This window comes from Miniopterus natalensis, chromosome 15, assembly GCF_054644295.1.
Source record: "Miniopterus natalensis isolate mMinNat1 chromosome 15, mMinNat1.hap1, whole genome shotgun sequence".
Classification (NCBI taxonomy): Eukaryota; Metazoa; Chordata; class Mammalia; order Chiroptera; family Miniopteridae; genus Miniopterus; species Miniopterus natalensis.
In genome coordinates this window covers 3950649-3972027 of record NC_142095.1, presented here as the reverse complement: position 1 = coordinate 3972027, position 21379 = coordinate 3950649, and the positions used below count along the sequence as shown (strand labels likewise).

Genomic DNA, 21379 nt, shown 5'->3' with positions numbered 1-21379 from the left:
GGAGGCTTCTGAGGGTTGGAAGGGGAGCTGGCTGCCTGCCTCTGACAAGAACGACAGCAGCCAGATGGAAGGGGGGAGGGAGAAGAGGGTAAAGGGGAGATAAAACTGTGACGGAAGGAGACTCCACTTGGGGTGGTAAACACACAATACCATATATGGATGATGTATTGTAGAATTGTATACCTGAAATCTATATATTTATTAACCAATATCACCCCAATAAATTCAATAAAAAAAAAAGAATGACAGCAGCACTGTGTACAATTAACAAAAGGATTTGTATTAGAACATTTACACTCAGGGAAGAAAGAGGTATCTGCATCATCAAATGTGGAATGTTGAAGAAACTTAAAATAAATAAAGACTCCGAGCGTGGTTGGGGCTGGCTCAGGCTGGGACTCACAGAGGCCTCTGTGCATCAGCTCCAGGCTGCAGAGGCCACCACCTGGCCATACTGGCTTCCTCCCTGACACAGCACAGCTGTGCCTGGGACACAGAGAGTCAAGTGTTGGTGCAGTCAGCAAGCTCACTCCCCACTTTCCTCAGTTATCTCTGTGACAATGTCTATTAGGCTCTGGAGCCCAAAAATATAGCCAGCATCCTGGCCCTCGTGTACCACCCTGTCCTCGCCATACAGCCTGCAGGTAGTGTGTGCAAAGTCGATCATGCGCACGTCCACTGAGCTGGCGCCGATGGGCTTGAAGGCATAGGCACCAGCAGACTCATCGGCTGACTCCTCTGACAGGTCCTCCAAGTCCTCAGCATCTGAGTCCAGGGCCACCTCAGGCCGCTCCTTGCCATCATAGATGATTAGCAGGGAGCTTGAGTAGAAGCGGTAAGACTCCTGTCGCTCCAACACAGCCTTGAGCTCAGCCAGCTTCTTAAGCACAGGGCCAAGGAGCTCACGGCGCAGGTACCGCCCGTTGTGGAAGAACTGGAAAAGTGCCTCCTTAAAGCCCTGCACCGACAGCTTCCGTCCATGGTACTTGTTCATGAACATGAGTTGCCCACTGCCCGCCTGGTACACCTGTGGAGTGGTTGTGATAATAACATGCCTGGATAAGATCCTTTAACTTGTTGAGTCACAGGAGACGCTGTCCTCTCCAATCAACACCCACTAAGGATATAGCCCTTTGACTTGGGTTCTGTCCCCAGCCCCCTGTTCAGTATATGGTTGGTGGAGAGGACCTAACGCTTTTGCCTTTCCCCTCCCTCCTGTCCACAGACTTTGGACTCAGCCAGCTAGGCCATCCCCGAAGGGGATCACCAAGCATGAATGCTTTCTTTTCTAACCGGAAAGTGCTAGATTTAGGCAAATCTGGCATCTTTTGAGAAAACAGGACTATGCCAGGATACTGGACAACTTAGCCAGCCCATACCATGCACCAGCTCTCCCCTCACCTGCATGCCACACAGGCGCACACCGATGACTGCAGATGTGCTCTGCTGGCATTTTCGGATCTGGTTGGCCGCCTTCTCTTCTGAAGCATCGTCACCATGCTGGCGTGTACCCATCTTGAGGTCCAAGACACAAGGCACCTCATACCGGGAAGTCAGATTCTCCAGTAAGATAAATTCTGAGTGGTTAAGGAAAACAAAAACCCTCTAAAGAGGTGCTGCTGCATGGGTCCTTGGTACTCCCAGGGTACAATACCTGCACAGAGCGCCAGAGAAGCCCAAGACCATAGAGTGCCCCGTCAGTCCTGCCATCTCTCACACAAGAAGCCCCAAAACAGCCTGAGTCAGACTCAATACAAGCCTGGACTCCCCCATTTCCTCAACTTAGCAAGGTGTGGGACCAGTGTCCAACAGCATACTGGCCTAAATTACAAAGCAGAACACCAAGTAAATTCAGTAAATCCTATAGCCTTAAATATGAACTGGAGACATCAGTATGCACTCATGAAAAGTTTTCTCTTTAAAATAAATGTGTTTTTTCCAGCTGCATGCACTGAAAAGGTCTAGAAACAATGAGCAAATGTATGAGCACCCCTAGCCCTAGACCAGTGTTCCTAGAGCAGGGATTGGTGAACTGTGGCCCCCTGCTCATTGTTGTACATACAACCTGTAAGCTAAGAATGGTTCTTGCATTTTTAAGAGGTGCTATATATATATATATATATATAAAATATATATATATAAAACACGTCATGACACATGAAAATGAAATTCAAATCTCAGTGACCATAAACAGTTTTATTGGAATATAGCCATACTCATCCATTTATTATCTATAGCTGCTTTCATGCTACAGTGAGAGTTGTGATAGAGATTGTTGCAAAACCTAAAATACTACTTGGCCCTTTAACTGAAAAGGTTTGCAACCCATGCCTTAGAGGAATGATTAAACTCACATCTGGAGCAGGAAACATACATGACCCTGGACTTCATTCCATATCAGAAAGTAAGACAGCTATCACAGACTATTGTGATTGTGTCAAAATGACTCAGGAGCTTATTTTAAAAATCTCCCCCTAGCCAAATGTGAAACAATTTGAGCATCAATAGATAACTGCAATGGACTAAAACATGTCAAATATGTTTAAATTCATGGATTGATAATGATGTTAAAAAACTCACTGGTCACTTCTGGAGGATGTTAAGAAACCTATGTATTATTCCAAATATATATCTAGTAAATAAAAATTTAACCTGTGTTTCCTATATAAACTATCTCAGGATAAGCATGTAGTTGATGAGGAAAAGTTTCTCTTTATAGCTGGATTCCAGCTAATGAATGAAGGAATGATAAATTTAGAAAGTCATCTAATGACAAAACAGATCTAAGGCAATGACAATACAAAAGAAAAGGACAACTAAACACTGTGCTTCCTGGTGGATATATACAACACCATCTCTGAGAGGCTCTGGTCCCCATCCCCCTCAAACTGAACCTGAATCTGATCAAGCCTGTAGATCAAATGATCAACTTAATGGAAACAGAGGAGACAAATAACATGTAAAAGACACCGCAGGGACGTAATCAGTAAAATCCAGATAGTGGAAACTCTAGAAGACCCAGTTTCTTTGGCAAGAAATTTCTAAGAAGAAAAAACAGGGATATTTAAAAAGACTAAAACATTTCAATCAAATGAACATGTGAGTCTCATCTGGATCCTCATTCAAAGAAACTATCAATAAAAACTTATTTATGAGACAATTAGGAAAATGTGGACAGAAGCTAGGGATTTCATAGTAAGGAATTATTGTCTACTTTTTAAGGAGTAATAATGGTATTAATGTTTTAAAATACCCTTATCTTTTAGAGATGCATGCCGAGGTATACACAGGTGCAACGTTATAGCTGACACTTGCCTCAGACATAGTTCAGCTCAGGGGTGCTGGGTGTATATACTCATGACAAGAGAATTACATGAGTGGGTTTCCTGCTGAACCTGGGTAACTGGTACTTAAAGGTTCAACATGTTCTATTTTTAACAGGTTTAAATTTTTCCCTAATAAAAATGTTAAAAATAAATAAAACAAACATAAATAAAACACTCAATTCTGAGGAATTTCCCTTCTTTTATCCATTAAGCTGATTAAAAAAAATCAGTAACACAGAACTTAACGGATAAAAGAAGGGGGACAAAAATGACCTTGTGCTTTCTTCATGTGCCAATCTGGAGAACCAGGACTGACAGGTCAGTCCTCGCTAACCGGGCCCTTGGCAGGTAACCACTATTTGGGGACTTCTGTAGCAGTCTAAAACATGAACCTGTCCCTTGCATTCTAGGCGAAAGGCCCCCGATGCAGACTGGTCCCTCCATGAGAAGCCACTCACCCCAAAAAACCCCTAAACCCCCTGCCCTACCACCTGCATTCCCAGACCAGCCCTTGGCCCTGAGGGAAATGGTATTTAACCACGGCTATCACACAGTAGCGTCCAGGCACAACCATGACTAAAAATTCCAACCCTTCTCTCCAAGCTCCAAGGGTCTCCTATCCCTCCTCTCCCCAAGATAGAGATGCTCTGTCAACAAAGGATACTGTACTGGTTGCGATGTTTTGCATTCTCCTTCATTCTCTGTAACTGTTGCTGGTGACATTTCATGCTCCAAGTGTTATAGTGTTTAAGCTGGGAACTTACATTCCCCTTTTTCTCGACACTGTAGTACAAGACTTCGGATTTCTTTAGCCAATCAAATTCTTCTTCTAACTTATGGCTATAAAGAGATAAGGAGTCAATAAATCACAATGTCTTATCAAAATTCAGGGCGAAAGAAACACAAAGGAACTTTATGGAGTGATGGGAAGTTTGATGTCTTGATAATGGTGGTACACATCAAACACTTTTAATAGGTATATGTCGTATGTATATTATACGTCAAGAAAGTTTTGTGTGTTTTTTTAATTAAGAGGCTAGCTCATGTTTTTCTATGATGCAAGAACAGCCTTTGCCTCCCCCACTGGCCCCACAAGGAAGCCTACATTGCCCTCTTCTTCTAGGCAGTACCACCCTGGCTTCTGGTACATTCAGGTTCCCTGACTCTGAATGCTGGAGACTGGGGAAATCTGAATTGAAATACCATGGTAATAAGCAAGCCTACTTAACTACATTATACATACTTCAATTTATATTTTTACAAGCTCTGCCAAGGTATGGCACTTGGAAGGCCCTGCCTAGGTGGATTTCTGAGTTTAGGGGTTACCCAGCAGACTATCTGTGACCAACCTGAACTGACGGCTGTCTTGGTCACTACTGCTATATCCCCAGGGGGGAGCACAGGGACTGGCACAAAAAGAATGAGTGACTTAAATTCTTTCACAGCTCCCACTACAGCTATTTACCCAAAATGGCATAATTTAATGCAGAGTCAATTACAGAAAAGCTGGGCATGCCATGTGGAAAACTGGCCACTGAGGGACAAGGCACCTACATAAGTCCATGAAGTGAGTCCTTAGGGCTAGGGCACTGAGTTGTAACAAGGTCCTCCCAGAGTCCAGTTTATACCCACCTCTTCATTTTCTCCTCCTTCCGGTGCTGCCGCACCCAGTCCTTGGGGGTCTTCTCTGTTTCTAGGACATGATGTTTTTTGTTTGTCCACCTTAGGAGTTTACTTTTTGGTTCACAATCTGAACAGTCTACACTGTCCACAGTTCCATGGTCCCCTTTTAATGGATATGCTATTAAACACAAGTTCCTGTCTTCATCTTCATCAAAGCGCACAGATACCACACCTGGAAGGGGGGTGAGGAGCAGAGAGGACTTTTAATTTCAAAGAAGCAGAGAAAACTTTTAATTCCACATGTGTTATAAATAACATGATTGTAACATTTGTGTGTTTTTCTTACCCTGTTCCTTAGTCTCTATGTTGCCAGAGGCCCCAAACTCATCTGCAAACCTAACAAATATCAAAACAGCTAGAAAAGATGACACCATACAAGACAAGCGATTAGGGAGCAAACACAGCCGAGAGTCTTCCTCTCTGATGCACTCAACAAGGCAAGAGCCAAAGAATTACAAGACACATTTTTCCATCATTGAAAATGTTTATTAATTTTTATGTAATTCTTCTAATCCTAAGAGAGATGTAAAAACATTTGCTCTTTATATCTTGAGGGAATTTTTAATGCCCTAAACACAAACTCAGATGGCCTCGAGGCTTGCTTTAAAGCAGAGCCTGAACACAGGGAACACAGGTTTGCCTGAGGGGTAAGAAGCATCCAAGGGTAAGGGGAGACTGGGCAAGCAAAACAATATAAAGGAGCAAACAAAACAAACCACACAGCACAACAGACACCCTAGCAAAGGCTTCTTGCAGCACCCCCATACAGGTGGGCGCCGCAAGCCTTTTTGTCCTTCTCAAATATTACTTTATTGGTCTCTTGAGGTCTCATGTCACAAAAGAACAAAATAAACACAAGGCAAACAGGGCTGAGCTGGGAGCACAGATGTGTGGCAGCCTTGAAAGCAGCTCTCCCCCCCTTCAGTCTCTAGAACCTGCCATGTAATTAGTCAGTCTTTGAGGAGGGGTTTGTCAAGTGGCAGCATTTCAGCAGGTGCCGACGAGCGCCTTACAACCGACTGGCTGAACACTTTTCCTCCCAGACCTCTCTGGGCCAGGATCACTCAATTTGCTCAGTCCTTGCTGCCCGCCCGCTGCAGGGGAATGCGTGCTCAGAGAGAGAGACGACACTTCTGAGGTGGTCCCCGGCTCTGGGCGCAGAGGAGCCGGGGTGGGGAATTCAGGGGACCACACTTCCCTGTGGCCACGGGGAAAGAACCAGGGGGAAAAAAGGGGGCAGGGGCGGCCAGCTAACAAGGGGCCTTTGGCTTTGTCCTGGAAAAAACAACAGAGAAGGACCAAGTGAGGGCCCCCAACTCTCCCACCCCCACCACAACACACATGCATATTCAGAATACAGAGAGAGGTGCCCAGCACATTCTGTCTTCAAAGAGTATGTTTCAACAGTCCCAGAAGAACCTAAGTTGTTCAAGAGTCTTCTGTATAATCAGGCAATACAAATTTTAAATTACTTTCCTTAATGGGTTCTTCCTTGATTTACAAAGGATCCCACCTCCCCAGGAAAGACCACACCATGCTAGTGGCTACTGATATCCCCCCAAAATGCATTATAAAAAGGCAGAGTCACCATATGTGAATCAAAAGGTTGCTGTAACATAACAATTTCAGGGACATTCCGTAACAGCAATGGGCTGCAGCTAATCAGCACAAGCCTCCCACTCCTGCATTCCATCTGACTCAACCCTGCTCCCAAGCCTACCTAATCACCAGGGCTTCTGGTTTTCTGGAGGGCAAAAAGCAGGCGGCAAGTATTCTGGGCAAAATCCTCCCAAAGTCTTCCCCGCTGGCCCTCCATGGAGACTATGGGTTACTGTGATCAAGAGACACTTGAACATAAAACACAACTACACTTCCACCAAAAACCAAAATAAACTAAAAACAATCCACAAAACAAAAGACAATTGAGCAATCTTACCAGGGCTTGAAAACTGAGGGTGTGAGGTGCTGGGCTGAGGGCCAAGAGGAGGAGGAGGAGGAGGAGGAGGAGGGAAAACACAGAGTGAGTGGGAGGGGGTGAGGGCTCCCAGTATGGCTGCCATGGAGGTCAACAACGCCTGCCTCACATCGCCTCATATCTCCTCGCCAGGCGCTGGCGACCCCTACCAGCAGTTGGGGGCTCACCTTTGTACCGGGGAGTGAATTTGCGCATCTCAGCTGGGAGAGTCTCGTAGAACTGGTGCTCCCTCGGGACCAGGGGCTTGCACAGAGTTGTCTCATTGAAGCGGAGCACACAAGAATGCCCCCCAACCTGGTGGACAAAGGGCTCCAGCAGAACACCCTTGGCTCGGGGCTCCACGTCCATGGCCCTGAAGGCTGGGCTCATTCTCCAGGGGCAAGCAGCAGGGAGAAGGGGGAGGCGGCAGGGTCCAGGGGCCAGCGCGTCCTCCGTCTGCCGTCTGTCTGTGTGTTGGTGTGTCTGGCCTTGGCTCCTTGGTCGTGCAGGTCAGGACACTCTGCAGGAAGCAAACAGTGACAGGAGTTGGATGTGGCCTGGGAACCACATCTGCCTTAGAGTCGCAGCCCTCCTCCTCCAGCAGCAAGACAAACAGACTGAGATCACTCAGGAGCCAGCCCACATCACCCACTCTGGCTCCGCCTCCACCCGCAGAAACAAACAGCCAGAGCTTTTGCTGGGCGCGGCCGGATGCCTACAGGCAGGGACTGGCTCCATGTGCTTCTAAACGGCCCACCTTAGCCACTGCAGTGGGCAAAATGCGAAGCCACAAGGAGGAAAAGTAATAATTTCAAACCTAATATTCAGATTGAGTCTTACTATTTTCTAATAAATTTTAAACTTAAGGTAATTGATGTCCAAGTCTCTTCATTAATTATATATTGTTTAATAAACTTTTAAAAAGAGTTTTAGATTCAAGGCAAAATTAAGAGGAAGATACAGAGATTTCCCACATATGTATACCCTCCCCCATTATCAATATTTCCCAGTACATTTGTTACAAATGATGAACCTAAACCATCATAGTTTATATTAGGGTTCACTCTTGCTCGTTAATTATATTTTTATAAAATGCATTTAAAGGGAAAAACTGCTCACACACCATCTAGTAAGATTTACCCCCCCAGGGTGTCCACACACACCCCCGCCCTACCCAAGGCCAAAGACAAGCCCTATTAACCTTATTAGCAGTGGAGCTTAGGCCTAGCTTTAATGATTAACGTCTGTATCTAAAAACAACTGATCAAGGCTGGCTAACTCCCTTTAAAAAGATACACAGTGTTCTAGGTCACAAACTATTTTTATCAGTTCTATCCTGATCTCCAAAAGCTGGGACACACCTTTAGACCAAAGCTGCACTCCTCAGGCAACCAGAGCTTTCTCCCACTCTGAGGTCCAGGGCCGTGCACCTAACTTCACATTTCCATACACACTGGATCTCTATGAACCTGCTAACAGTTTCAGGGCATGCCTGTTTTCTGTCTGTAGTTTATGAGCTGCACAGGCACTACTAGCACTGCTTACAGGGCTTGGGCTGCATTTCATATCAGTACAGGGTTTCTTACTGGGTATTCCTCTGGTTCCCACGACTCCAACTGAGATGGTAGTGGTGAGGATGGCCTGCTGGAGATGTGCGTGCTTGTCCTCTAGGTGGATAAAGCACCTATTATGTGCCAGGCTCGCTGCAGGAACATACCTTATTTAGTCCTCACAATACTGTCTAAGAGGTAGATACTACTACTGTCCCTGTTGCAAACAAAGAAGCTGATTTGGGGAAGTGAGGAAACTCATCCAGGGTAAGAGATAATAAGCCACAGCTCCCAAATGAACCTCAATCTGTTGCCTGCTCCCACATGGCTGACACTAGGGCACAGAGTTTCTGCCTTGGTATAGCACTCCTATGTACTTGCAACATTTGGCTTATCCTATGAGTGCTTTCACTGTGTATTTATAATTCCTATTTATAAAATACAGTCATGCACCACTTAACAACAAGGGTACATTCTGAGAAATGCACCATTAGGCAATTTTGTCATTGTGCGAACATCAGAGTGCACTTACACAAACCTAGGATGGTACAGCCTACTACACACCTAGGTTATATGGTATAGACTATTGCTCCTAGGCTATACTGTGCAAAACAACATGAGATTAAATCAAGCACAAGAGAAAATTATGCAATCAAGAGGCACCGTAAACACAAGGTGTATGAGGCTGCTGCTGGCATACTACGCATACTTTTTACAGCAAACCTTTGTGCTTTTTAAAAAATAAGTAGAAAGAGTACACTCTAAAATAATGATAAAAAGTATAGTACAGTAAATATATAAACCACTGACAGTCATTTATTATCATTGTTAAGTATTATGCACTGTACATAATTGTATGTGCTATACTTTTATACCATTGGCAGCAGGCTTGTTTACACCAGCATCACCACAAACACGTGAGTAATGTGTTGTGCTATAATGTTAACACAGCTACAGGTCACTAGGTGACAGGAATTTTTCAGCTCTTATAATCTCATGGGACAGTCATCATATATGTGGTCTGTTGTTAACCAAAACGTCATTATGTGGCACATGACTTTATATAGCCTTTTAGAGAGTTTAAACTGGTGTTAATTTCTTCCTTCCAGAGAGAACCAACTGTGGGCCCCAACGGGACCCAAGGAATCAATAAGCTTCCCTATACGCAAAAAGCAGAAAACCAAAGGTCCTGATTTCTCACTTGGCACTACCTTTTCATCATCAGAGAAGCTCTCAGGAGGGCATGCGCTAAGAAGAGTCCCAAAACACAACACAGGCAATCAGCTATAAGGATGAGGACATTCCAGCCATTCCAGACTCTCTCCATAAGGTGGAGCTCTGAGATGCTTGGCCACACAAGCCCCTGCTCTAGGTCTGCGGAGAGTAGTTCACTCTTCTAAAAGACCTCTTGAGTAAGAGCAATGCCAAAGGAAACCTACTTACTGACTGACTCATGGTCAGACTGCCAGTACCCAGGCACAAAAATTGTGAAAGTATATGACACTCCTCATGGACCATACTTTAGAAACATAATCCAAAAACCTTTCATAAACGTGTAAAATTGCTTTTGTTATCACAGCAATGCTAACAACAATACAAATCCCTTTCCAGCTCTGTTCAAGATTCCTTAAATGGCCCCGGGCGGGCGTGGCTCAGCGGTTGAGCATCGACCTAGGATCCAGGCGATGGGGTTCGATTCCCGGTCAGGGAACATGCCTGGGTTGCGGGCTAGGCAGCCAATCAATGACTCTCTCATCATTGATGTTTCTATCTCTCTCTCTCCCCCTCCTTTCCTCTCTCTGAAATCAATAAAGATATGTTTAAAAAAAAATTCCTTAAATGTATTAAATTAGGAAAAATATCTTTCCAGACATCTCTTATCCATCCCTATCGCCAATGACAAATCTAAAACAAACAAAAACTAGTCCTTAGTGGCAGCTCTCTATAGAGTATGGTTCATGGGTGTGGCTGGAGGCTGAAAGGCCCGGTTAGGGTCCCTACCTCCTCCTCTCCCAGGTCCTCAGTGTGCTCATTAGCTGCTGGGTGTGATGTGGCACTTTGCCACCCTCCTCTAAGCACCCAACTCTGGCAGTCCACAGGACACTGTTCCCTGGAGAAGAATCATCACCTTCAGCAGAGAGGCAAGAAAAATAAGGCTCATTCTCACCTGAGCCAAGTCTGACAACAGAGGAAACTCCCAAATGTGAGGCAGAATTATCCTTTAGTGAGGTGACTCGATTACTTGGAGAAAGTCTCCAAGTCCCTGGCTCCCTCTGAATTTTACAAACTTGTTTTCTGGTCTGTAAAACGGAGAGGAGAGGCCTGGAGTAGATCTCTACTCCGTGGGGTGTGTAATGAGTGTTTTAATCAAAAAGGAAAAACAAGTAAATATCAGTGCATTGCACATAATAAGGTGAATCCTGTTTTGTGATTCTTTTATTTCAATTATGTTCAGTATCTCAATATGAACATAAGTATGACTTCAATATACAACATATTTATCACATTTGGGGTTGCAGACAAAGAAGTGGAGCTTTTGTTCTCGGGGCCCTTACAGGTCCTATCCCTGTAGGAAAATGAAAGATCAACTTTCCAGTGACTACACAGATCAACTTCTCTAGTAGCCTCAAAAGAAAAGCACCCAAAGCATCTGCTCTGCCTCACCTGCTACTCTCTCCTGTTCCACATATGGTTTGAGCAGCAGGGTCTCTTAATGGTTTTTAAACATTTAAGGTCTAAGGCCAAGTTTCCCAAGAATCCTGGAGTAGTAATGGTTACTGTCAAGTCCATGCAATGGATAGGCCTGTACCTAGGGAGATCGGAATACCATTAAAAACTGGCTTCAGATTTAGGATCTATTTAACTTTCTATATTGCCTCACACATTGTCCATGAAACTATGAACAGGTAAGGAACACAGAGCAGGATTCATACTAGGCTAGGACACAGCTTTTCCCCACAGCCCACTCCCCTAAATCTATTAAATTGGTTTCAGTATCTACTGGAAACAATGCCTTAATATTCTTAACTTTTAAAATGAGAGCCCCTGGGTCCTTAGCTCACACATCTGGAGTTTAATTAATGAGGCTACAAATGGGATCTGCTGCTGGGGCTGCATACTCTGCCTCAAGAAAAGCCTGTGGGTAATCACAGGGGATGATGTGAGGCACACTAGCCCGATAGTGGAAAACAACCCTTATTACCCTAAGCCTCCTCTCCGTGAGCTCTCCCATGAGCCCCAGAGCTACTGCCTGGCATCTGCACATATCCACGCACACCCCACAACTCCACCAACCAGGGTCAATCACTGGAACTCTCAAACACTGCTGGTAGAAATACAAAAAGATACAACTTTGGAAAACAATTTGGCAGTTTCTTATAAAGTTAAACATATACTTATTATATGACCCAGCAATCTTTCTCATAGCTATTTACCTAAGAGAAATAAAGAAAAATGTTACACAAAGAATTATACCTGAACGTTCATAGAAGCACTATTCACAACAGCCAAAAGGTGAAAACCACCCAAATGTCCATCAAATAGGTGAAGGAATAAACAGTGGTATATTGTGTATCTGTATAATGGAATAGTCATGAAAAGCAATGTATTGATACATGCAAAACAAAGATTAATCACAAGAGCATTATGTTAGATGGAAAAAGTCGGTGACGAAAGATATGCTGCACAATTCCATTTGTATGAAATTCTAGAAAAAGTAAAACTATAGTAGCAGATAAGCAGTTGCCAGGAGGCAGAGGTAGGGGAATAGGACTGGCTGCAAAGGAACCCAAGAGAACTTTTAGAAGTAATGAATATATTCTATGCTGTCAGTGGGACAGTAATTATATGAGTGCATAAATTTGTCAAAACTCATCAAATTACAGACTTAAAATTGATATTACTGTATAGAAGTTGTACTTCAATAAAGGGATTAAATTTTTACTTATACATTTTTGAACTTACATATGTTTCATAATTATGTATTATTTTAATAATCAGAAAATATTATAATTAAAAAGATCATAACAGCAGTATAATATTTTCTACATACAAATGCACTGGCTGATATTTACCTTCCCATTCATTCTAACTGGTCTCATTTGCCTCACATTGAGTATCTTGCATCACTCATACCAAGGTCAGCCTGGAGTCACCATCTTGGTCAAAGTAAGGGCTTCTTTTCAGTGAAGATACTCCCTGATGCTACAGGCTTTCAGGGACAGCCATGTTTTCCCTCATAAATTCATGAAGCCCACTGCTAATCTTAAAGCTATCTGCTCACTTTGAAAGGCTAATTTTTATCAGGGTATTAATACTAGCACACTTCTACCAGTTGCATAGTTATCTTTTTCATTTATATAAAGAAAAGCATCCTTTACACACAAACAGAACAGAAGCATAGGTCCAATAAGCCTTTCTGTGGAACACCCATAAGGAAAGAAAAATCAACATCAAATCTGCTCCATTTATATTGGCTTCCTAGTTATTTCTCAAACACGCCTGGCATACACCTGCCTCTAGGGGTGTTACACTTGCCATTCCCTCTGCTTGGTCCACTCCTACCTCCTTCAGCTCTTTATGCAAATGTCACCTCTTTATTGAGGGCTTCCCAATTCACTACATCCACAGGAGCCGCCCCTCACCCTGGCCAGGTGGCTCAGTTGGTTGGAGCATTGTCCTATACACCAAAAGGTTGAGGGTTCGACTCCCAGGCCGGGCACATGTCTAGTTTGTGGGTTCAGTCCCAGGTAGGGGCACATACAAAAGGCAACCGATTGATGTTTCTCTCTCATATCAAAGCCCCCCCCCGCCCTCCTTCCTCTCTCTCTCTAAAATCAATAAAAAAACATATCCTTGGGTGAGGATAATTAATAAATATATAAATAATATATTTACCTAACATTAAATTAACTTTGGGTACCACAAGACCTGGATCTGCCTGTACTTCATTACTCCCTTCTCTTCAGTTTTTTGTATGTTCCAAAATTCTTTCTTATTTTTTTTCTCAACATGCTTTTTTAAAAATTGATATTTGAGAAAGAGAAGAAGGGAAAGGGGAGGGGGAGAGGGAGGGAGGGAGGAATAGAGACAGACAGACAGACATCAATGTGAGAGAAACATCTGTCAGTTGCCATATGCACCCAACCAGGGACCAAACCTGCAACCTAGGTATGCACCCTGACTGGGAATTGAACCCACGACCTTTCGGTGTATGGGCCAATGCTCCAACCAAGCCACACTGGCTAGGGCTGGATAATTTTTTTAATTAAGGAATTATCATTGTCTTTTTAGGTAGAAAAGTGGTATTACAGATACTGTGGGTAGTTCCTTGTCTCTTAGAGATATTCAATAAAATATTTATGAATATAACACGTTTTAGGGAAAATCTTCCTTAAAAATTCAGCTTTTAAAAAATATATATCGTCTTTATTGATTTCAGAGAGAGGAAGGGAGAGGGAGAGAGTTGAAATGTCAATGAGAGAGTTGTCATTGATCAGATGCTTCCCACACGCCCCAGAATGGGGATCGAGTCCGCAACCCCGGCACGTGCTCTGACCAGGAATCGAACCTCGATCTCCTGGATCCTAGGTTGATGTTCAACCACTGAGCCACACTCGGCCAGGCAAATTCAGCTTTTTTAAAAAGCAGGGGGACGAAGGCAGAGTGTAGAACAAACAGGATTGGCTAAAAGTTGGTAACTTCAGAAGTTGGTGATGGGTAATAAACCCAAACCAACTATGCAGCATCTTAGGACAGTCTCTTTTTTTTTTAAATCCTCATCCGAGGATATTTTTCCCATTGCTTTTCAGAGAGAGTGGAAGGGAGAGAGAGAGAAACATCGATTGGCTGCCTCCCGCATGCACCCCGACCAGGGCCAGGGACGTGCCTTTGATCGGAATCAAACCCGGGACCCTTCAGTCTGCAGGCCAACTCTCTAACCACTGAGCCAAATGGGCTAGGGCAGGATACTATCTTTTCCTTTAGAGATGGACTCAATTTGGGGGGAAAAGGACCTTTCCTTGCCGTTGGAATATTTTGCAAAATACTAATACTACTTGTGACTTTTATTACTTGGTATGCAAATAGGCAGAAATAGAATTTATTTTAAAAACAAAAACATGCTTTAAAATGTAATCATGAGTGTAATCATCTGCTTACTTTCTACTATGCAAAAATATGTTTAAGGTGATTATCTCACTAGGTAAAACAACTTTACTTAAAGGGAATATTCTTCCCCAGTGCATCCCCTTTATGAGCCAAACAATGGAAAATTTTCACCTCAGCAAGCCAGCCTCAGGGAGGCTCAGGCTCAACCCAGTTGCCTAGATACCAGTGACATCTCTGGTGCTTACAGAAAGCTCTGGCACCCTTCTGCAAGGGAAACCGGCAAGGTTCATCAGCCAGCGGTGTTCCTTCCTCACACATTCCACTGCTCAGTCAGACACAGGGCTGGTATACAGGTATACAGTGCACCTGTCTGTCACTTTGGAAGCGTTGAAACCAAAAAAAGGTCCATTACATGTGCTAAACTAATCCTAGTTCTCGTTCGCTTGATTTCTAATAACTCCTGTTAATTCTACTCTAAAGTCACAAAGCAGGTAGACCAATTGGAGTAACAGTTAAACAGTTCGAATGACGTCCCCCAAAGAAAAAGTTACTAAGCGATCAACTTGGCCTATTACGTCAAATATGAAAGAGCATTCATTCTGCCCACTTTCTAATTCTGATAGTAGCTAAAATTAAAACAATAACACCACCCTGAAATTTCTCTTTAAATACTTAACACTAGGTTACAGGATGCAATTATACAAACTCCGCAGCAGCAACCTATGTAAATAAGCATCTTAGCTCACTTAAAATGTTACCCTGCTAAAAATGCAAGTACAACAAACATTTTACATACTAGGATTCATCAAAATTACTGTAATCATGGTGCTTTATAAAAGCTATAATAAAACTGGTTATCTGCAACATTATTGTTACCGCTTCTCAAAAGTTTCAGTACTTTTTCTTAAAACTATTCTTCCAAATTTTATTTTATTCTTGTTCTATGTACATCTTTCTATCAAAATGCTGTGTGTGGTTTTCTTTTTACCCTCACTGGAGGATATGTTTTTATTGATTTTAGAGAGAAGGAGGAGAGAAAGAGGAACATCTATGTGAGAGAGAAACATGGATCAGCTGCCTCCCCTACATGTCCAACCAAGATCAAACTGCAACCTTTTGGTGTAAGGGCGGATGCTCCAACCAACTGAGCCACCCGACCGGGGCACTATCAAAATGTTTCACTCCAAGCAGTGACTAGTTCTATTTCCCCAGGCATTTAAGAGCAGTAGATTGTACTGGTTTCTACATTTTCTCATTTGGACTCATTTTTCTGCTAATGCAGCCTTTCTTAATATGAGACCGAATAACATGGTAACATGAAACAAAGCATTAGATGCAAAAAACAAAAGCAGTCTCTAATCAAACGTGAAAGAACTGAGAGCCCCACCTACGGCGAGGCTTATTATAAAGACACATCCTCTGCCCTGGCCGGTGTGGCTCAGCTGGTTGAGAGTCCTACTGCAGAAGGTCTCCCACTGGATCCCGGTCAGGGCACACGCCCGGGTTGGGGCTCCATCCGGGGTCTGGGGCTCCATCCGGGGTCCGGGCGTGCAGAAGAGGCAACCCATCGATGTTTCTCTCTCTCCCTCTCCCTTCCTCTCTCTCTAAAAATCAATAAAAATATATTTTTTAAAAAATAGAAAGCGTCCTCTGATCCATTTTAGGGCTTTTTTGGATAATAAGGTTAAGTGTGCAGATTTCCTCACCAGACAGCAGCTGACAGGCCCAACTGCCATTCAACACTCAAAATGGCTGCACATCTACCGGCCCCAGGTAAACAAACGTACCTGAGGCGCTGGTTGACTCCTCCACCCAAACACTCAAAGAGACCCCTCAATAAACCTGGAGATCATGAACACCACTGTCCTGGGGAGACACTGACCCCAATGACCCGGGACACCTTGCTCCCCCAAAGACCCGAGAAGACTTCCTCAATGACAGACGGAGATCCTGAAACCCGCAAATATCCGGGAGACCCCGCCAACGACCAGGGAAGATTCTGCCCCTCAAAACCAGGGTAGATCTCCTCCAATAACCTGAAGAAATAACGTCTCTCTCAAATGACCCGGCGAAATACCGCCCCACAAAGACCCTTGGACTTTCCCACCCCCACCCCCGCCATTATAGCAAAAGCCCCTCCCCAAATAACCCGGGGATACCCCTAATGACCGGAGACCTCACCCCACAACGGCACGGAGAAGCCCTCCCTCAAAGCTCCGGGGAAACAAAGCCGTCGGCACGGCAAAGCGGGCGTTACCTGCGGCCTCAGCCCTGTCCTGGGGTGCTTCCGTTCTATTGTTTGTCTCCCATCAAGATGGCGGCGGCCTGGCCGAGACCCGCCCCCTACGCCTCGCTCCCGGCGACCCTCGCTATTGGCTCGCACCGGGAGCTCGGCTCGTGGATTGGGTGGTCCGAAAAGCGCTGTTGCTAGGGTGCCAGGATTCTCCTCAGTGACTTCCGGGATGGGCGGGGCACGGGGCGGGGCCTTGCTTACGTCACTGGAAGGGTGTGCAAGGAGGTCAGGTGGGGTGGTTGGGTGGACTGATGGGTTTCGGGCAAATGGGTGCAATGCGGAATGCCTGGGAGACGGAGGGATCAAACAACCGCACCATTTCCCGCCCCCCCTTCCCCCCCCAGTCTAAGGGGTTTCCCAGGATGTGGGACTTTCAACGCTAACATTGAGATCGTGGTCAGCAAACTGGGAAGTTGGTCACCCTCGAAGATGGATGGACAAAGAACTGGATATGAGTGGACAAAAGAGCAGCAGCTGTAGACGGTGGATAAAGGGTGTATATGTGTACAGGTGGCCAGCCCAGCTCCTGCTCCTGTGCTGCACCTGTGGCTCCAGGACCTGCAGCAGGTGCTGTAAACACAGAATAAAAGCCCAGCAGGCACCATTCAGGCCCCACAGACGGGCACTGCCCGACTTCCTCTGCCCACCCGATCTCCCCTTGCATTGCTCCTGTGTATGGGTGGAGGCTGGACAGGACAGGGTCTACTTGGGGCAGCGCCAGCATTAATTCACTCTTCGTTTGTTCCACAAGTGCTTACCCAGGGCTGACCTGGCCTAGACACCTGGTACATGGCAAGAATGGACTCGGCATGTGAGCTCTATGGTCAGGGATACTTACTGCTATATCATGTCTAATGGGGAAAACACTGCAAAGAGATGACCCCCATCCACAAGGACACGGTTGGAGACATTTTGGTGCTTTCATACTGTTTGGGTTACTATAATGTGTGACAAATTACCTAAATTTAGTAGCTTAAGACAGTAACATTAATTTTGCTCACACATCTGTCTTTGGGCAGGAGCCAGTGCAGGCTGCTGTTTTCTGCTGTTTTCTGTCTGAGCAGCTTGAAAGCTGGGGCTGGGAGTCATCTGAAGGCTCCTCACTTAAGTCTGCTGTTGGTTGTTGGCCGTCAGCAAGACTTTAGCTGGGGCTGAAAACACCCACATATGGCCACTCCATGTGCCCTCACAGCATGGTGGCGAGGTTCCAAGAATGACTATCCCAAGAGAGATTTTTGGAAACCAAGTAAAAGCTGTATTATCTTTCTCACCTAGACCCAGAAGTCCCAGTGTCTTTCTGCCTCAATCTATTCATTAGAAGTGAAATGACTAAGGCCAGGCCATATCTAAGGAAAGCGAAATTAGATCCCAACTTTTGTGCGAGAATTATCAACAAGTGTGGACATGTTTTATGTCATCATCAAAAAGAAGGAATTGGGATAATAGCACTTGATTTGGAGGGCCTACCACAAAGTTGGAGCGAGTGAGAAAAATAAGTGTGTATAAAATTATCAAAGTGGCCCCGCCAGTGTGGCTTGGTGGTTGAGTACTGACTGACTCATGAACCAAGAAGAGGTCACCGGTTTGATTCCCGGTCAGGGCACATGCCCAGGTTGTGGGCTCGATCCCTAGTAGGGAGCTTGTGGGAGGCAGCCGATCAACGTTTCTCTCTCATCGATGTTTCCATCTCTCTTTCCCTCTCTAAAATCAATAAAAACATTTTTTAAAAAAAGATCTAAGTATATACAACAAAGAGAAACTACTGTGTAACTGTATATATTTCTATAATTATAGAAGCAAGGAGAAACATAGGGAACATACATCTTGTAACTACTGGTTCCAGAGAGTGATGGTGAGAGAAGAAAGCGGCAAGAGTAAGCAGAAGAGGGAAAGACCAAGACTGTGCTGGGAGCCAGCAGCTAGAATGAGTTCCCCCTTATGCATTTCATTATAGGTGTATAACTGTATGAAAAAGGTGATTTTTCAGAGGCTTGTTTAGGTGATGAAATGACCGAGACCACCAAGGAAACAATGACCACCTGACCTGAAAACTCGGGATAGAGTAGGGAGGAAGACTGAGAGGCTGCAGCGTGCTTCATCTGAGGCTTGTTTTGTGTCTGACCTCTGAGAAATCATTGAGTAAAATGTCTGTTTTATGCACCTTTCTGTATTTGTTATAATATTCCACAGTTTTTAAAAGATTTTAATTATTAAAAAAAGGAGGTCCTGGCCGGGTAACTCAGCTGCTTAGAGCATCGTCCCGATACGCAGGTTTCAATGAGCGAAATAAAGAGATGGGAGAGGGACAGGGCAGGGAGGACTGGACGCTAAACTCAGTGTAGCGTGTCCCAGAGGGAGTGAGCAGCGTGGAGCTAACACCCAAAGCCATGCTGTCCTGACAGAATCTCCCAGGAGGGGAGAGTAGAACCCAGGGCGGAGACCTGGGCCACCCTACACTAAACTGTATCTGGGTTAAAGCTGGCAACCCAGGTGGGAAGAAAACCAGCAGAACTACATGTTCCTGAGAAGGTTGTCCTTGGAGTAGGAGGGAGGAGTCCATCATGACAAATTTGACAGACTCCAGTGATCCAGAGAGTACTCTGGCTCTGCCCGAAGTCACCGAGGACTGCGTGGGTGGGCTGAGGTGAGGATGGGAGGTGAGGAGGCAGCTGCAGGTGTGGTCAAGGCTTTTTGCCATGAAGAGAGAACAGTGGGGCAGGAGCTTGAGGAGGAGCTTGGAGTTTCTGGCCCATTGCTTCTGTTTTCTCCCTAAAAGCCAAGTGAGGCCATTCATTGCCTGGCTGGTGTGGCTCAAGTGGTTGAGTCGACTCATGCACAAGCCCCGGTTGCACGCTCAGTCCCCAGTGGGTGATGTGCAGGAGGCCGCAGATTAATGTTTCTATTTCTCTCTCCCTCTCCCTTCCTCTCTCTCTAAAATCAATAAAAACATATTAAACAAACAAACACGCGAGGCCACTGCTGAGGGGGGCAGGGGCGCAAGAAGTTAGAGGACAGGGCTGAGGGCCAGGCAGCAAGCCCTGCCAGGAGCTTGAAGATGAAAGGAGGCACTGAGAGAGCTGGCCTCAGGGACGTAAGTAACCAGGCCCCAGGCAGGAATGGGCCAGGGCAAAAGAGGTCGTCCAAAGATGAATGGGGCAAGAATTGGACCAGGAGGCCAGGCAGTTGGGGAGCCCAGGGCAGTGCCTGTGGGCAGTTGCTGCTCCCTTGCTGCACTTTGCCCCTCCCAAGCAGCCCTGGCGGGTGGGGTGAGCCTAGAGTCCTCTGAGATCAGCATCTCTCCACATCCCCTTTCCTGCCTGTTCCTTAAACAGAGCTAGGCGGTCTTGCTCAACCCCACCCTCCCTGGCCTGGAGTCCTCCCAGTGGCCCCAGCGCGTGGCTCAAGGGTGGGACGTGCAATTGCATGTAGGGAACATGATGTTCCCACCAGGACAGGGTGTCCCCGGATGCCCCCCCTCCACACCCACAGCCCTGGGATGTCAGCCTCGGGGAGGGGCTGACTGCAAACCGTTCCGAAGATTTTATTTTTCCCAGAACAAAAGGCAGGAAAATTTCTAAGAAAAGATCCCCCAGGACCAGGGTGGAGGCAGCTCAAAGCACACCCTGTCCCTGGCACAATCAGGCAGTGAAGAGCCCAGGGGGCACTCTGGGAAATCCCCATCATGCTGGAAAGCCTGCCTGGTCTCAGCGGCACTCTTAATGTACATTTAGGTCGTAAACCTGGACCTGGAACCAGTTTCTGGAAGCAGAGGCTTGCCCATGGGCTATAAAACCAGCTTTACACGTTTATGGTTTTCAGTTGTGTCGCCATCTCTGTCAAGGACCGGGGGCTGCTTTTGCTGTGAGCCAGAGATTCCCGGCCTGAACAGAGCACAAGAGGAGAGACCACACCAGCCACTGGACCCCAGCCCCCTACTGTATGTAGGTGGAATGGGCAGGGGGGGTAGTGCCCTCCCATAAACCTGGCTCGTTTACTGAGCAGCAAGCCAAAAGGAGGCTCTGTGTAAGGCTCCAACTCATCCTTGTCTGTGGACCCAGGGCAGGAGGAACTGCCAGTTAGGTGAAACTACCTTGAATTCTGAGGTAGGGCAAACGTGGGTATTTTGTATGTTGACCCACAATGGCAGCCCCGAGTTCAGGATCTGGGGGTCACGTGCTGTCCACCCCCCAGCTCCTTCCTGGTTGGGGAGAGGCTCTGGCTTCCGAAGCTGCCAGGGCTGCAGCTGCCAGTGGCAACAACCCCTTGTCAATTCCAGGCTGATTCCTGGGGGCATGTGAGCTTGTGTGTTGGCCTCATTTCTTACTCCATGGATAAGCCTGGCTGCACAGCTCTGGAACGGAAGGCCAGGGTCCAAGGTGGCTCACGAGCTGTTCCAGCTTGCCCGGGACTGATGCCTGGGACATCTGCCTCAAAGGCCTCTTCCCCCCAGCCCCGCAGGCCCGAG

At 45.8% G+C, this 21379-nt stretch overlaps 1 protein-coding gene across 2 annotated transcripts; it reads right to left on the bottom strand.

The window, feature by feature from the left end:
- Positions 1 to 259: 259 nt before the first annotated feature.
- On the bottom strand, positions 260 to 16937 carry IP6K2 (inositol hexakisphosphate kinase 2). Of its 2 annotated transcripts, XM_087824766.1 has the most exons (7): positions 16879 to 16937; positions 7152 to 7483; positions 5296 to 5364; positions 4959 to 5181; positions 3991 to 4166; positions 1402 to 1577; positions 260 to 1027 (listed from the first exon to the last, which is right to left on the bottom strand). In XM_087824766.1, the coding sequence occupies exons 2-7, from the start codon at positions 7351 to 7353 to the stop codon at positions 527 to 529; spliced, it is 1347 nt and encodes a 448-aa protein (XP_087680892.1). In that variant the 5' UTR covers positions 7354 to 7483; positions 16879 to 16937; the 3' UTR covers positions 260 to 526. The 2 variants fall into 2 exon arrangements, with proteins under 2 accessions (XP_087680892.1, XP_016058312.1); XM_016202826.2 differs by lacking the exon at positions 5296 to 5364.
- Between the last annotated feature and the right edge of the window lie 4442 nt (positions 16938 to 21379).

Excerpts from the sequence above, each read along its gene's own strand:
- IP6K2 (XM_087824766.1), bottom strand. The coding sequence starts at position 7,353 with ATGAGCCCAGCCTTCAGGGCCATGGACGTGGAGCCCCGAGCCAAGGGT. Across the intron at positions 4,167-4,958 it reads AAGGAGGAGAAAATGAAGAG|CCATAAGTTAGAAGAAGAAT; the intron begins GTGGGTATAAAC and ends ATCTCTTTATAG. Across the intron at positions 1,028-1,401 it reads TGCGCCTGTGTGGCATGCAG|GTGTACCAGGCGGGCAGTGG; the intron begins GTGAGGGGAGAG and ends ACCACTCCACAG.